Source organism: Scyliorhinus torazame, chromosome 27 (assembly GCF_047496885.1).
Source record: "Scyliorhinus torazame isolate Kashiwa2021f chromosome 27, sScyTor2.1, whole genome shotgun sequence".
Lineage (NCBI taxonomy): Eukaryota > Metazoa > Chordata > Chondrichthyes > Carcharhiniformes > Scyliorhinidae > Scyliorhinus > Scyliorhinus torazame.
Window position 1 is genome coordinate 33,004,162 of NC_092733.1, and position 17,976 is coordinate 33,022,137.

The window sequence follows — 17,976 nt, forward strand, 5'->3', positions numbered from 1 at the left end:
AGACGGGATCCCTGGTCGTGCACTCAGAGCCTGCGCGGACCAGCTGGCAGAGGTATTCACGGACATCTTTAACCTGTCCCTACTCCACTCCGAGGTCCCCACCTGCTTCAAGAAGACCACCATCATACCGGTACCAAAGAAGAACCAGGCAACGTGCCTCAATGACTACCGTCCAGTGGCCCTGACTTCAGTCGTAATGAAGTGCTTCGAGAGGTTGATCATGAAGCACATCACCTCCATACTCCCAGAACGCCTTGATCCACTGCAATTCGCATACCGCTGCAACCGGTCCACATCAGACACCATTTCCCTGGCCCTACACTCATCCCTAGAGCATCTCAAAAACAAGGACTCCTACATTAGACTCCTATTGATTGACTACAGCTCCGCCTTCAGCACCATAATCCCAGCCAAGCTCATATCAAAGCTCCAAAACCTAGGACTTGTCTCCCCACTCTGCAACTGGATCCTCGATTTTCTGACCAACAGACCACAATCAGTAAGAATGAACAACAACACCTCCTCCACAATAGTCCTCAACACCGGCGCCCCGCAAGGCTGCGTACTTAGTCCCCTACTCTACTCACTGTACACACACGACTGCGTGGCAAAACTTGGTTCCAACTCCATCTACAAGTTTGCTGACGATACGACCATAGTGGGCCGGATCTCGAATAACGATGAGTCCGAATACAGGAGGGAGATAGAGAACCTAGTGGAGTGGTGTAGCGACAACAATCTCTCCCTCAATGCCAGCAAAACTAAAGAGCTGGTAATTGTCTTCAGGAAGCAAAGTACTGTACACACCCGTCAGCATCAACGGGGCCGAGGTGGAGATGGTTAGTAGTTTCAAATTCCTAGGGGTGCACATCTCCAAAAATCTGTCCTGGTCCACCCACGTCGACGCTACCACCAAGAAAGCACAACAGCGCCTATACTTCCTCAGGAAACTAAGGAAATTCGGCATGTCCACATTGACTCTTACCAGCTTTTACAGATGCACCATAGAAAGCATCCTATCGGGCTGCATCACAGCCTGGTATGGCAACTGCTCGGCCCAGGACCGCAAGAAACTTCAGAGAGTCGTGAACACCGCCCAGTCCATCACACGAACCTGCCTCCCATCCATTGACTCCATCTACGCCTCCCGTTGCCTGGGGAAAGCAGGCAGCATAATCAAAGATCCCTCCCACCCGGCTTACTCACTCTTCCAACTTCTTCCATCGGGCAGGAGATACAGAAGTCTGAGAACACGCACGAACAGACTCAAAAACAGCTTCTTCCCCACTGTCACCAGACTCCTAAATGACCCTCTTATGGACTGACCTCATTAACACTACACCCTGTATGCTTCATCCGATGCCAGTGCTTGTGTAGTTACATTGGATATGTTGTGTTGCCCTATTATGTATTTTCTTTTATTCCCTTTTCTTCTCATGTCACATGATAAGAGGTCACAACTTTCTTAAAGGGACACTTACATGACAGGAGGCACAAAAGAAATTAATCCCAAGGAGGAGGAAACATGCTAAGGGGGAGGACGAGGCAACCATGGCGGACTAGAGAAGTCAAAGACAGCATGAAAGCAAAAGAAAAAACATACAAACTGGCGAGCATTCGTGGAAAGCCAGTGGATTGGGAAGCCTTTAAAAGTGAGCAGAGGACAACTAAAAAAGCAGTAAGGGGGGGGCGAAGATGAAATATGAGTGCAAGCTAGCTAGTAATATAAAAGAAGATTGCAAGAGTTTCTTTCAATATATAAAAGTTAAGGGAGAGGCAAGAATGAACATATAACTGGAAAATGAGGCTGGAGAATAATAGGAAACTGTCATGTGAGAGTACCCTTTAAGAAATGGGTGTTTAAGAAATGTACCTTTAAGAAATGGAGCTGCTCATGTTACTGCAGTGATGTCAGAGTGTGGGTGGGGCTAAGCTCTACTTCTGCTTTTTGGGTTTCAGTTGGAGAAAGCTTGGGTGTGTCTGTGAGCTGCACTGCTGTTGATCTCTGCCATCCAAAGACTATCTATGGATCATTTGGTGAATTCAGAAGAAGTATACATGTTTTCAGTCTTGAATGTAAACCCTGATGTGCTCCTGTTTGGAGGTTTGCTAAGTCTTTTGGATGGTAAAAGGGCAGCATACAGGTTATTTAGTGTTGTATTCTTTGGGGGGGTGTATTTGATTTACTGGTTGCTAAGATGTTCACTGTTTGTTGTAGAAAGGTTAACTTGAGTTCATAGAATAAACATTGTTTTGTTTTAAAAACCACTGGTCCATGTTCTGCTGTCCCACATCTGTAAAGTGAGCCGTGTGCTCCCCATACCACAATCTAGTAAAAGTTGTGGGTCAGGTGAACTCCATGATACACTTTGGGGTTCTCTGAACCCTGGCCCATAATAAAACAAAGAAATGGCAGACAAACTGAATAGTTTTGCATCAGTCTCCACAGTGGTAGACACCAGTGGGATGCCCGAACTCCAGGCGAACCAGGGGGCAGGGGTGAGTGTAGTGGCCATCACTAAGGAGAAGGTTCTGGGGAAACTGAAAGGTCTGAAGGTGGATAAACCACCTGGACCGGATGGACTACACCCCAGCGTTCTAAAGGAGATAGCGGAGGAGATTGTGGAGGCATTAGTGACGATCTTTCAGGAATCACTGGAGGCAGGGAGGGTCCCAGAGGACTGGAAAGTGGCTAATGTAACACCCCTGTTTAAGAAGGGAGGGAGGCAGAAGATGGGAAATTATAGGCCGGTTACCCTGACTTCGGTCATAAGTAAGATTTGAGAGTCCATTATTAAAGATGAGATTGCGGAGTACTTGGAAGTGCATGGTAAAATAGGACTGAGTCAGCATGGCTTCGTCAAAGGGAGATCATGTCTGACAAATCTGTTAGGGTTCTTTGAGAATAACAAGGAAGATAGAGAAAGGAGAACCAGTGGACATGGTCTATTTAGATTTCCAGAAGGTCGTTGACAATCATAGAATTTACAGTGCAGAAGGAGGCCATTCGGCCCATCAAGTCTGCACCAGCTCTTGGAAAGAGCACCCTACCCAAGGTCAACACCTCCACCCTATCCCCGTAACCCAGTAACCCCACCCAACACAAAGGGCAATTTTGGACACTAAGGGCAATTTATCATGGCCAATCTACCTAACCTGCACATCTTTGGACTGTGGGAGGAAACCGGAGCACCCGGAGGAAACCCTCGCACACACGGGGAGGATGTGCAGACTCCGCACAGACAGTGACTCAAGCCGGAATCGAACCTGGGACCCTGGAGCTGTGAAGCAGTTGTGCTATCCACAATGCTACCGTGCTGCCCATAGGTGCCATAGAGGAGTCTGTTAAATAAGTTAAGGTGCCATGGTTTTCAGGGCGAGAGACTGGCATGGATAGAGGATTGGCTGACTGGCAGAATGCAGAGAGTGGGGATAAAGGGGTCTTTTTCAGGATGGCAACCGGTATCTAGTTATGTGCCTCAGGGGTCTGTGCTGGGACCACAACTTTTCACAATATACATTAATGATCTGGAGGAAGGAACTGAAGGTACTGTTGCTACGTTTGTAGATGATACAAAGATCTGTAGAATGAGGAAGCGGGGGGGGGGGGGGGGGGGGGCTGCAGAAGGATTTGGACAGGCTAGGAGAGTGGGCAAAGAAGTGGCAGATGGAATACAATGTGGAAAAGTGTCAGGTTCTGCGTTTTGAAAGGAGGAATGGAGGCATAGACTATTTTCTAAATGGGGAAATGCTGAGGAAGCACAAAGGGACTTGGGAGTCCTTGTTCAAGATTCTCTTAAGGTTAACGTGCAGATTCAGTCGGCAGTTAGGAAGGCAAATGCAATGTTAGCATTCATGGCCAGAGGGCTACAATACAAGAGCAGGGTTGTACTTGTGAGGCTGGAAAAGGCTCTGGTCAGACCCCATTTGGAGTATTGGGAGCAGTTCTGGGCCCCGTACCCAAGGAAGGATGTGCTGGCCTTGGAAAGGGTCTAGAGGAGCTTCACAAGAATGATCCCAGGAATGAAGAGCTTGTCGTATGAGGAACGGTTGAGGACTCTGGGTCTGTTGGAGTTTAGGATGACGAGGGTGGATCTTATTGAAACTTACAGGATACTGCGAGGCCCGGATAGAGTGGATGTGGAGAGGATGTTTCCACTTAGAACAAAGAACAAAGAAAAGGACAGCACAGGAACAGGCCCTTCGGCCCTCCAAGCCTGTGCTGACCCTGCTGCTCGTCTAAACTAAAATCTTCCACATTCCTAGGTCCGTATCCCTCTATTCCCATCCTATTCATGTATTTGTCAAGATGCCCCTTAAATGTTACTATCGTCCCTGCTTCCACCACCTACTCCAGCAGCGAGTTCCAGGCACCCAATACCCTCTGTGTAAAAAACTTGCCTCGTACATCTCCTCGAAACCTTGCCCCTCGCACCTTAAACCTATGCCCCCTAGTAATTGACCCCTCTACCCTGGGGAAAAGCCTCTGACTATCCACTCTGTCTATGCCCCTCATAATTTTGTAGACCTCTATCAGGTTGCCCCTCAACCTCCTTCGTTCCAGTGAGAACAAACCGAGTTGATTCAACCGCTCCTCATAGCTAATGCCCTCCATACCAGGCAACATTCTGGTAATTCTCTTCTGCACCCTCTCTAAAGCCTTCTGGTAGTGTGGCAACCAGAATTGAACACTATACTCCAAGTGTGGCCTAACTAAGGTTCTATACAGCTGCAACATGACTTGCCATTTCTTGTAGGAAATGACTTGTAGGAAAAACTAGAACCAGAGGACACAATCTCAGACTAAAGGGACGATCCTTTAAAACTGAGATGAGGAGGAATTTCTTCAGCCAGAGGGTGGTGAATCTGTGGAACTCTTTGCCGCAGAAGGCTGTGGAGGCCAAATCACTGAGCGTCTTTAAGACAGAGATAGATAGGTTTTTGATCAGTAAGGGGATCAGGGGTTATGGGGAGAAGGCAGGAGAATGGGGATGAGAATATATCAGCCATGATTGAATGATGGAGCAGACCTGATGGGCTTAATTCTGCTCCTATATCTTATGGTCTTATGGTCTAATAACATTGATAAAAACAGGATGGAGAGACCAGTGTGACTAATTACAGACCACTCCGCCTAACGTCTGTGGTGGTTAAATTATGGGAAATAATTGTGTGAAATGATATAAATCATCGTCTAGGAAGACATAAATTAATCAAAGGGCGTCAGGACAGATTTGTTCAGGCTGAGTCCAGTTTGATTAAGGGCAGCACGGTGGCACAGTTAGCACTGCTGCCTCACAGCGCCAGGGACAATTCCTGCCTGTGGAGTTTGCCCATTCTCCCCGTGTGTGCGTGGGTTTCCTCCGGGTGCTCCGGTTTCCTCCCACAGCCCAAAGATGTGCAGGTTAGGTGGATTGGCTACGCTAAATTGCAGAGCCTTTGGCTTTGATCTTTATGTTCTGGTGAACTGCCAGAAGAATGGAGAGAGGCGAATGTTGTCCCTTGTTCAAGAAAGGGAATAGGTATAACCCTGGGAATTATAGGCTGGTTAGTCTCACTTCGGTCACAGGTAAATTATTGGAAATGGTCCTGAGGGATAGGATTTATGATCATTTGGAAAGATACAGCTCAATCCAGGATAGTCAGCACGGATTTGTGAGGGGTAAGTCTTGCCTCACAAGTTTGATTGTATTCTTTGAGGAGGTAACTAAGTGTGTAGATGAAGGTCGAGCAGTTGATGTCGTACACATGGATTTTAGTACGGCGTTTGATAAGGTGCCCCATGGTCGGCTCATGCAGCAAGGAGGCATGGCATAGAGGGAAATTTGGTTGATTGGATCAGTAACTGGCTATCACCGAGAAGACAGAGGGTGGTGGTAGATGGTAAATTTCCATCCTGGAGCCCAGTTACCAGCGGTGTACCACAGGGATCAGTGCTGGGTCCTCTGCTATTTGTGATTTTTATCAATGACTTGGATGATGGAGTTGAAGGAATTTGCTGATGACACCAAGATTGGTGGAGTAGTGGATGAGGTGGAGGGCTGTTGTAGGCTGCAGAGAGACATTGATAGGATGCAGAGCTGGGCTGAAAAGTGGCAGATGGAGTTTAACCCTGATAAGTGTGAGGTGATTCATTTTGGTCGGACAAATATGGATGCGGATTACAGGGTTAACGGCAGGGTTCTGAAGAATGTGGAGGAGCAGAGAGATCACGAAGTTCATGTCCATAGATCTCTGAAAGTTGCCACCCAAGTGGATAGAGCCGTGAAGAAAGTGTGTTAGCGTTTATTAACAGGGGGATTGAGTTTAAGAGCCGTGAGGTTCTGCTGCAACTGTACAAGACCTTGGTTAGACCATATTTGGAGTATTGTGTGCAGTTCTGGTCACCTCATTATAGGAAGGATGTGGAAGCATTGGAAAGGGTGCAAAGGAGATTTACCAGGATGCTGCCTGGATTGGAGGGTAGGTCTTATGAGGAAAGGTTGAGGGAGCTAGGGCTTTTCTCATTGGAGCGAAGGAGGATGAGAGATGACTTAATAGAGGTTTATAAGATGATGAGGGGGATAGATAGAGTGGACGTTCAGAGACTATTTCCTCGGGTGGATGTAGCTGTTACAAGGGGGCATAACTATAAGGTTCATGGTGGAAGACATAGGAGGGATATCAGAGGTAGGTTCTTTACTCAGAGAGTGGTTGGGGCGTGGAATGCACTCCCAGCTATGGTGGTGGACTCGGACACTTTAGGAACTTTCAAGCGGTTATTGGATCGGCATATGGAGTGCACTAGAATGATTGGGAGTAGGTTGATTTGATCTTAGTTTCAGACTAGTTCGGCACAACATTGTGGGCCGAAGGGCCTGTGCTGTGCTGTACAGTTCTATGTTCTATGTTCTATGCACGCAGACATTCCATGGGGTCCATGTTTCTTGCCATCGCGGACGCTCACTCAAAGTAGCGTAACGTGTACAACATGGCCTCGACGACATCCAGGGCCACGGTACAAAAGCTCGGGTGCTCGCTCAGCACCCGTGGGATCCCTGAGGTTCTGGTGACAGACAACGGGACGCCCTCCACGAGTGAGGAGTTTGCAAAAACGGAACACATCTGACATCAGAACCGTCCTTACCGCTCCTCATCCATCGGCCTGGCAGAAAGGGCGGTCCAAAAGGGACATAAAATAACGAACCACGAGCTCCATGAACACGGGACTGGCACGGTTCCTTTTTAACTACAGGGGTAGCCCATGAAGAACTGCTGTTGGGCTGAAGGCTTCGATCGGTTGAGCCTCATGTTACTGAACCTCGGTGTGAAAGTGGAGGTTCAGCAGGAGGCCCCGCAGTGACATCATTAACAGAGGACAGCAGGGCGGCAGTTTCACTCGGGGACACGGTCTCTGTTGTAACCTTGGAGACAAGGCGCTGACTCCCAGGTGTCGTGCTGGAGAGAACAGGACCGGCCTCCAACACGTTAGGATTCAGGGGAAAGTCCAGCGGAAGCATTTGGAAGAATGCGATCAGACTTGAGAACGTACAGAGATTATTAATGAGGATATTGCCATGGGCAGCACGGTGGCACAGTGGTTAGCACTGTCGCCTCACAGCTCCAGGGTCCCAGCTTCGATTCCCGCTTGGGTCACTGTCTGTGCGGAGTCAGCACGTTCTCCCCGTGTCTGCGTGGGTTTCCTCCGGGTGCTCCGGTTTCCTCCCACACGTCCCAAAAGACGTGCTGTTCGGTGAATTGGACATTCTGAATTCTCCCTCTGAGTACCTGAACAGGTGCCGGATTTTCACAGGGATTTTCACAGTAACACCATTGCAGTGTGTCAGCCTACTTGTGACAATAATAAAGATTGTATTTTATATTATTATGAATGAGAAACTGTAGTCAGGAGGAGAGATTGGATTGGCTGGAATTGTTGACCTTTCAACAGAGGCTAAGGGGGGATTTAAACTTTAAAAACTTACCTTGAAGAGTGACATCACAGCAAAGCAGTCACCTGATTGGCTGGTAGGGAAAGTGCTCCAATTAGCAGTAGCTGGGAGAAATTTAACTCTTCGTGTGTTGGTAAGCATTGTGATTGGTAAGTAAACTCTTTATTCCTTTCGCTTATTCATTATTTGATATTATATTTGTAATCAGTTCAGGTAAAGTGTAAAAATGGCAGGAGATCCCAGACCCGTGTTATGCTCCTCGTGCTCAATGTGGGAGTTCAGGGATGCGGTCGATGCCCCTGACTCCTTCATGTGCGGGAAGTGTGTCCAGCTGCAGCTCCTGTTAGACCGCATGACGGCTCTGGAGCTGTGGATGGACTCACTTTGGAGCATCCGCGATGCTGAGGAGGTCGTGGATAGCACGTTCAGTGAGTTGGTCACACCGCAGATTAGGATTGGTGAGGGAGACAGGGAATGGGTGTTCAAAAGGCAGAGAAAGAGCAGGAAGGCAGTGCAGGTGTCCCCTGCGATCATCTCCCTCCAAAACAGGTATACCGTTTTGGATACTGTTGGGGGAGATGACTCACCAGGGGAAGGCAGTAGTAGCCAGGCTCATGGCAGCGTGGCTGGCTCTGCTGCACAGAAGGGCGGGGTAAAGACTGGCAGGGCTATAGTAATAGGGGATTCAATCGTAAGGGGAGTAGACAGGCGATTCTGTGGTCGAAAACGAGACTCCCGAATGGTATGTTGCCTCCCGGGTGCACGGGTCAGGGATGTCTCAGATCGGCTGCAGGACATACTGAAGAGGGAGGGTTAACAGCCAGTTGTCATGGTGCATATAGGCACCAATGATAGAGGTAAAAAACGGGATGAGGTCCTGCAATCAGAATTTAGGGAGTTAGGAGATAAGTTAAAAAGTAGGACCTCAAAGATAGTAATCTCAGGATTGCTACCAGTGGTACGAGACAGTCAGAGTAGAAATTCAAGAATAGTCAGAATGAATACGTGGCTTGAGAGATGGTGCAGGAGGGAGGGGTTCAGATTTTTGGGACATTGGAACCGGTTCTGGGGGCGGTGGGACCATTACAAATCAGATGGTCTACACCTGGGCAGGAGTGGAACCAATGTCCTAGGGGGTGCTTTTGCTAACACTGTTGGGGAGGTTTTAAACTAATGTGGCAGGGGGATGGGAATGAGATTAGGAAGTTAGAGGTCAGTAAAGAGGCAGCAACTAAAGCCAGTAAGGTACTAGATAATAAACTCAATGTGACTAAGGGGAAGAGTAGACAGGGAAGAGATGATGAACGCAAAGGGACAGGTGGTCTGAGGTGCAATTGTTTCAATGCGAGAAGTGTAGCAGGTAAGGCAGATGAACTTAGGGCTTGGATTAGTACCTGGGAATATGATGTTATTGGTATTACGGAGACTTGGTTGAGGGAAGAGCAAGACTGGCAACTAAATATCCCAGGGTATAGATGCTTCAGGAGGAATTGAGAGGGAGCTAAAAGGAGTGGAGGAGTTGCATTACTGGTCAGAGATGATATCACAGCTGTGGTTAAGGAGGGCACGATGGAGGATTCGAGCACTGAGGCAATATGGGTAGAGCTAAGAAATAGGAAGGGTGCAGTAACATTGTTGGGACTTTACTACAGACTTCCCAAAAGCGAGCGTTAAGTAGAGGTACAAATATGTGGACAGATTATACAAACATATAGGAGCAATAGGGTGGTCGTGATGTTAACTTCCCCAACATGTAGTGTTGGTGGCGTAGATGGAGCAGAATTTGTAAGAAGCATCCAGGAGAGTTTTTTAGAGCAGTATGTAAATAGTCCAACTCGGGAAGGGGCCGTACTGGACCTGGTATTGGGGCATGATCCCGGCCAGGTGGTTGAAGTTTCAGTCGGTGATTACTTTGGGAATAGCGATCACAACTCAGTAAATTTTAGAATATTCATGGACAAAGACGCGAGTGGTCCTAAAGGAAGAGTGCTAAATTGGGGAAAGGCCAAGTATAACAAAATTCGGCAGGAGCAAGGGAATGTGGATTGGGAGCAGCTGTTTCAGTGGAAATCCACATTTGAAATGTGGGAGTCTTTTAAGGAAAGGTTGATTAGAGTGCAGGACAGACATGTCCCTGTGAAAATGAGGGATACAAATGGCAGGATTAGGGAACCATGGATGACGGGTGGAATTGTGAGACTAGCTAAGATGAAAAAGGAAGCATACATAAGATCCAGGCGACTTAAATCTGATGAAGCTTTGGAGGAATATCGGGAAAGTAGGACAAATCTCAAACGCGCCATAAAGAGGGCTAAAAGGGGTCATGAAATATCTTTGGCTAACAGGGTTAAGGAAAATCCCAAAGCATTTTATTTATATAAGGAGCAACACGGCAACTAGAGAAAGGATTGGCCCACTCAAAGACAAAAGAGGGAATTTATGCGTGGAGTCAGAGGAAATGGGTGAGATTCTTAATGAGTACTTTACATCGGTATTCACCAAGGAGTGGGGCATAGAACATAGAACATAGAAAATACAGCACAGAACAGGCCCTTCGGCCCACGATGTTGTGCCGAACCTTTGTCCTAGATTAATCATAGATTATCATTGAATTTGCAGTGCAGAAGGAGGCCATTCGGCCCTTTGAATCTGCACCAGCTCTTGGAAAGAGCACCCTACCCAAACTCAACACCTCCACCCAACACCAAGGGCATGACGGATGTTGAGGATACTCTAGGTCATGTTGGCATAAGGAAGGGGGAAGTTTTGGGCATTCTAAAAGGCATTTAGGTGGACAAGTCCCCAGGTCCGGATGGGATCTATCCCGGGTTACTGAGGGCAGCGAGGGACAAAATAGCTGGGGCCTTAACAGATATCTTTGCAGCATCCTTGAGCACGGGTGAGGTCCCGGAGGACTGGAGAATTGCTAATGGTGTCCCTTTCTTTAAGAAGGGTAGCAGGGATAATCCAGGGAATTATAGACCTGTGAGCTTGACGTCAGTGGTAGGCAAACTGTTGGAGAAGAATCTGAGTATAGGATCTATTCACATTTGGAAGAAAATAGACTTATCAGTGTTAGGCAACATGGTTTTGTGCAGGGAAGGTCATGTCTTACAAACCTAATAGAATTCTTTGAGGAAGTGACAAAGTTAATTGATGAGGGAAAGGCAGTAGATGTCATATACATGGACTTCAGTAAGGCGTTTGATAAAGTTTCCCATGGCAGGTTGATGGAATAAGTGAAGTTGTATGGGGTTCAGAGTGTACTAGCTAGATGGATAAAGAACTGGCTGGGCAACAGGAGACAGAGAGTAGTGGCGGAAGGGAGTGTCTCAAAATGGAGAAAGGTGACTAGTGGTGTTCCACAGGGATCCGTGCTCGGACCACTGTTGTTTGTCATTTCCATAAATGATCTGGACGAAGGTATAGGTGGTCTGATTAGCAAGTTTGCAGATGATACTAAGATTGGTGGAGTTGCAGATAGCGAGGAGGACTGTCAGAGAATACAGCAAAATATAGATAGATTGGAGAGTTGGGCAGAGAAATGGCAGATGGAGTTCAATCCAGGCAAATGCGAGGTGATGCATTTTGGAAGATCGAATTCAAGAGCGGACTATACGGTCAATGGAAGAGTCCTGGGGAAAATTGATGTACAGAGAGATCTGGGAGTTCAGGTCCATTGTACCCTGAAGGTGGCAACGCAGGTCGATAGAGTGGTCAAGAAGGCATACAGCATGCTTGCCTTCATCGGACGGGGTATTGAGTACAAGAGTCGGCAGGTCACGTTACAGTTGTATAGGACTTTGGTTAGGCCACATTTGGAATACTGCGTGCAGTTCTGGTCACCACATTACCAGAAGGATGTGGATGCTTTAGAGAGGGTGCAGAGGAGGTTCCCCAGGATGTTGCCTGGTATGGAGGGTGCAAGCTATGAAGAAAGGTTGAGTAGATTAGGATTGTTTTCATTGGAAAGACGGAGGTTGAGGGGGGACCTGATTGAGGTCTACAAAATTATGAGAGGTATGGGCAGGGTGGATAGCAACAAGCTTTTTCCAAGAGTGGGGGTGTCAATTACAAGGGGTCACGATTTCAAGGTGAGAGGGGGAAAGTTTAAGGGAGATGTGCGTGGCAAGTTTTTTACGCAGAGGGTGGTGGGTGCCTGGAACGCTTTGCCAGCGGAGGTGGTAGAGGCGGGCACGATAGCATCATTTAAGATGCATCTAGACAGATATATGAATGGGAGGGGAACAGAGGGAAGTAGATCCTTGGAAAATAGGTGACAGGTTTAGATAAAGGATCTGGATCGGCGCAGGCTCGGAGGGCCGAAGGGCCTGTTCCTGTGCTGTAATTTTCTTTGTATTGTTCTTCTTAATTGTGATGTCTAAAATGGGGAGGAATCTGGAGCGAGTGGATTAGGAAGAACCAGTTTCAATTGGCAGAGAGGTCAATAACCAGGAGCAAAGATTGAAAATAATTGTTGGCAGATTGATGGGGGGATGAGGAGGAATCTTTTCACCCACAGGGCGGTGTGAACCGTCTGACAGAGCCAGAAGGGGGCGCTCTGCTTTGTCAACCAGCATGGATACAATGGATCGAATGGCCTCGTTCTGCACCCTAAGTCTTTCCACGTTCACAAATATTTCCCCCCATCCCAGCAATGCCTTTCCTCTCTGTCTCAGTGCTACCTTACTGGGAATCTCCCATTATTCCCCATGTTTCCCACTCTGTAGAATCTGCGGGCGAGATTCTCCACTCCCGCCACTTGGGAGAATCGCCTGGGCCGCCAAAAATTTTCGGGACGCCGGTCCGACGCCCTCCCGCGATTCTCCCAAGCGGCGGGAACGGCCTGGTCGAGTTTCGCGGGCCGCAGGCCGGAGAATCGCCGGAGACACCCAAAATGGCGATTCTCCGGCACCCCCGCTATTCTCAGGCCCGGATTGGCCGAGCGGCCAGGCCAAAACGGCGGGTTCCCCCTGGCGCCGTCCACACCTGGTCGCTGCCGTCGTGAGCGGTGCGTGAACGCTGGGGGGTCGGCCTGCGGGGTGGTGGGGGTGGGGGGGGGGGGGGATCCTGCACCGGGGGGTACCTGAAATGTGGGGTGGCCCGCGATCGGTGCCCACCGATCGTCGTGCTGTCCTCTCTGAAGGAGGACCTCCTTCCTTCCGCAGCCCTGCAAGATCCATCCCCCATCTTCTTGCGGGGCGGACTGAGAGAGAACGTCAACCGCGCATGCGCGGGTGACGCCAGTTATGCGGCGCCGCCTTTACGCGGGCGACAAGGCCTGGCGCGGGTAGATGACGCGGCCCCGATCCTGGCCCATTGTCAGGGCCTGAATCGGTCGGGATCGGGGCCGTTTCGCGGCGTCGTGAACCTCGACGGCGATCACAACGGCGCGGCCACTTCGGCGCGGGAGTGGAGAGTCCCGCTCTACATCTTCCCTTTCCCAGGATTCACTCCCAGCCCCATTGCTCCGAATAATGATCCCAGTTTCTCTGAAGTTTCACTGATGAGTTTAATTGAGTTTCCCGTGGACTTACCCGTTGAATCTGTACCATCCAGTGAGAAGGTTGTTGTCACATTGAAAACTAGAACAGTCAGTGTTAGCACAGTTTGTGCTCCTCCATGGCTGCTCCAGGACTGTGTGATTCACACACGGGTCGGCAGACAGGAAATGGCAGCAATCTGTTGATTGTAAAGATAAAGTTTAGGAAATGTTCCACACTGACTCGTCTCCATTGAAACATTAAAAACCTCCCTTTCACCCACTGCTCTGCTATCAAATCCCTGAAATGAAAGCGGGAATCTCTGCTCCTTCCCGAGACCAGTACCCGGAACCCCCCACCCTCACCCCCGACCCCCAGCTCCAACAAATTGCAGACTCCTTTCATTCTTTCAACCTGAAAACCTCAACTCCTTGTTCCACTAAATTTCCCACCCAAGATTCCTCGATACTTTCCAGGATCTTTACCTCACTTCCCCTGGGAATCTCCCGATATTCCCCATGTTTCACTCTGTCGGATCCACAGCCTCCCTTTCCCTGGATTTAATCCCTGGCCCATTGGTCTGACTAATGATCAGGATGTGCTGACATCATTCCAAATCCACTGGGATTCTCCTCAGTGAAAGCGGATCTCAGACACGGCTGTGATCCCGTGTCCCACACAAACAGGGTAGATGTCAGGAGAGGCCTCTTCCGGGATTTACCCAGCTCACAAAACCTCACAAGATCTAACGGGATCTGGCGAAACATCACCATCTGCATCCCGCCCATTGTGGGCAGGATGAGTATTTGTCAAGTCAGCATATTAGTGAGGCAGCTAACCTCCGTCGAATATGCAGCTCACCTGATCTATCGAGGCTTTAGGATGTAACCTCCCCGCCTTGGATCCTTAGACAAGTGCAGCTCAGTCCAGGGCCGACTCAGAGGGTCCAAAGATCGGCCTCCATTTTAAAATGACGTCGCGATCTCCTCTTACACTGAGGAGTTCTGGCGAGCGGAGTTCTTCCGTGTCGGAAAAGGGATTAAGTTCGGCCTCGGTGGGGTGTTCTCACTGAGGCCCTGGATTACAGCAGAGTCCCGGTCGATAGCGTGGTCTTTCTCAGCGCTGTGAGCGCCGGAATGCACTCGTAAACGTGCCAAAAGCTCCCTCCCTCCAGGGCCCTGTCCCCCTAATCCCACCGAACCGGCACAACTTGGGTCTGTGGGAGCAAACCGGAGATTGGCTAATTGAGTTTACTCCAGGTTGAGTTAGAAAGATTAATTTTCATTACAGAGGATGCTGGGTAAACTCAGCAGGTCTGGCAGCACCTGTGGACAGAGGAGCAGAGGGTGAGATTTAGTGGCCAATCGCACGCGACTTGGTGTCAGGACGAGGCTGTTGAATCTCCAGAAATACGCAACGGTCAAAATGTCTTGTGAGATTCAAGCGAGCCTCGGCAGGCATCATGATCTGGATCTCACCCCCACTGGCTGATTTCAATGCCCAGATGCCGGATTCTCCCGGTGCCCAGGGAAAGGCCGTGACCGGGATACCTCGCCAGGGTGCCGTTAGTCCTGGCCCACACACGCATGGAGCACACGTAATGACTCCTGAGGGGATGGGGGGGAGGAGAATTTCCCAGGGTGATCGGGGAAAGGACAAGGTGGCATTGCCAGGGTTCTTGGGTGGCACTCTCCGGCCGACCCCTCCCTCCACCCAGACCCTCCCTCCCAAAACACTCCCTCTGAACCCCTCCCTCCCCTCAAACGTCTCCTGAACGACCTCACCCCCTCCACCACCTTGCCTCCCTCGAGCTCCTCCTTCCACTGCCTCAACTCCCTCCAACACCTAACCTCCCTCCAGCACCTCACCCACCTCCAATACCTCACCTCCCTCCAACACCTCAACTCCCTCCAACACCTCAGCTCCCTCCAACACCTCACCTCCCTCCAACACCTCAACTCCCTCCAACACCTCAGCTCCCTCCAACACCTCAGCTCCCTCCAGCTCATCACCCACCTCCAACACCTCACTTCCCTCCAGCACCTCACCCACCTCCAACAGCTCACCTCCCTCCAACACCTCACCTCCCTCCAACACCTCAGCTCCCTCCAACACCTCACCTCCCTCCAGCTCCTCACCTCCCTCCAAAACCTCAACTTCCTCCAACACCTAACCTCCCTCCAACACCTCACCTCCCTCCAGCTCCTCACCCACCTCCAACACCACACTTCCCTCCAACACCTCACCTCCCTCCAACACCTCACTTGCCTCCAGCACTTCACCTCCCTCCAAAACCTCAACTTCCTCCAACAACTAACCTACCTCCAACACCTCACCTCCCTCCAGCTCCTCACCCACCTCCAACACCTCACTTCCCTCCAGCACCTCACCTCCCTCCAACACCTCACCTCCCTCCAACACCTCACCTCCCTCCAACACCTCAACTCCCTCCAGCTCCTCACCCACCTCCAACACATCAGCTCCCTCCAACACCTTACCTCCCTCCAACACCTCACCTCCCTCCAGCTCCTCACCTCCCTCCAGCTACTCACCTCCCTCCAACACCTCACCTCCCTCCAACACCTCACCTCCCTACAATACCTCACCTCCCTCCAATTGGTCACCTCCCTCCAACACCTCACCTCCCTCCAGCGCCTCACCTCCCTCGAACACCTCACCTCCCTACAATACCTCACCTCCCTCCAGTTGGTCACCTCCCTCCAACACCTCACCTCCCTCCAGCGCCTCACCTCTCTCCAACACCTTACCTCCCTACAATTCCTCACCTCCCTCCAGCTCCTCACCTCCCTCCAGCTCCTCACCTCCCTCCAATGCCTTACCTCCCTCCAGCTCCTCACCTCCCTCCAACACCTCACCTCCCTCCAACACCTCACCTCCCTCCAGCTCCTCACCCACCTCCAACACCTCACCTCCCTCCAACACCTCACCTCCGTCCAACACCTCACCTCCCTCCAGCTCCTCACCAACCTCCAACACCTCACCTCCCTCCAACACCTCACCTCCCTCCAACACCTCACCTCCCTCCAGCGCCTCACCAACCTCCAACACCTTACCTCCCTCCAACACCTCACCTCCCTCCAGCGCCTCACCTCCCTCGAACACCTCACCTCCCTACAATACCTCACCTCCCTCCAGTTGGTCACCTCCCTCCAACACCTCACCTCCCTCCAGCGCCTCACCTCTCTCCAACACCTTACCTCCCTACAATACCTCACCTCCCTCCAGCTCCTCACCTCCCTCCAGCTCCTCACCTCCCTCCAATGCCTTACCTCCCTCCAGCTCCTCACCTGCCTCCAACACCTCACCTCCCTCCGACACCTCACCTCCCTCCAGCTCCTCACCCACCTCCAACACCTCACCTCCCTCCAACACGTCACCTCCATCCAACACCTCACCTCCCTCCAGCTCCTCACCCACCTCCAACACCTCACCTCCCTCCAACACCTCACCTCCCTCCAACACCTCACCTCCCTCCAGCACCTCACCTCCCTCGAACACCTCACCTCCCTACAATACCTCACCTCCCTCCAGTTGGTCACCTCCCTCCAACACCTCTCCTCCCTCCAGCGCCTCACCTCTCTCCAACACCTTACCTCCCTACAATATCTCACCTCCCTCCAGCTCCTCACCTCCCTCCAGCTCCTCACCTCCCTCCAATGCCTTACCTCCCTCCAGCTCCTCACCTCCCTCCAACACCTCACCTCCCTCCAACACCTCACCTCCCTCCAGCTCCTCACCCACCTCCAACACCTCACCTCCCTCCAACACCTTACCTCCCTCCAACACCTCACCTCCCTCAAACACCTCACCGCCCTCCAGCTCCTCACCTCCCTCCAACACCTCACCTCCCTCCAACACCTCACCTGCCTCCAGCTCCTCACCTCCCTCCAGCTCCTCACCTCCCTCCAGCTCCTCACCTCCCTCCAGCGCCTCACCTCCCTCCAGCTCCTCATCTCCCTCCAGCGCACCCATATCTTGGAGTAACTCATCTGTGCAGAAGTCTTGAATCAGCAATAAACCCTTCAAACTCCACCGCACAACTCCCTGCAGACTTCAGCCTTTTCGATGGCTGGAGAATAGCCAATATTGCCCCTTTGCTTAAGAATGGACCCTGCACATCTTTGGAAACACGTGTCTGTGTGGGTTTCCTCCGGGTGCCCCGGTTTCCTCCCACAGTCCAAAGATGTGCAGGTTAGGTGGATTGGCCACTAAATTGCCTTTAGTGTCCAAAAAGGTTAGGAGGGGTTTCTGGGTTATGGGAATAGGGTGGAAGTGAGGGCTTAAGTGCGGTGATCTTTCCAAAGGCCGGTGCAGACTTGATGGGCCAAATGGCCTCCTTCTGCGCTGTAAATCCTCTGATCCATGTAATGGAACCAGGGATAATCCTGGTAATTATAGGCCGGAGGGCTAAAGGCTGTCAGGGCTAAAAGGCTGGGAACAGACGAAGCCTGCGTGGAATATAAGGAAAGTAGGAAGGAACTTAAGCAAGGAGTCAGGAGGGCTAGAAGGGGTCACGAAAAGTCATTAGCAAATAGGGTTAA

At 50.6% G+C, this 17,976-nt stretch overlaps 1 protein-coding gene across 2 annotated transcripts in view; it reads right to left on the reverse strand.

Annotated features, from left to right (window-relative positions):
* Nucleotides 1-17,976, reverse strand: part of LOC140403344 (pancreatic secretory granule membrane major glycoprotein GP2-like) — a 126,357-nt gene that overhangs the window by 97,964 nt on the left and 10,417 nt on the right. For both annotated transcript variants that reach the window (XM_072491237.1, XM_072491238.1), the window contains exon 3: nucleotides 13,469-13,613. In XM_072491237.1, the coding sequence (XP_072347338.1) occupies nucleotides 13,469-13,613 (145 nt within the window). The remainder of the gene's footprint in view (nucleotides 1-13,468; nucleotides 13,614-17,976) is intronic.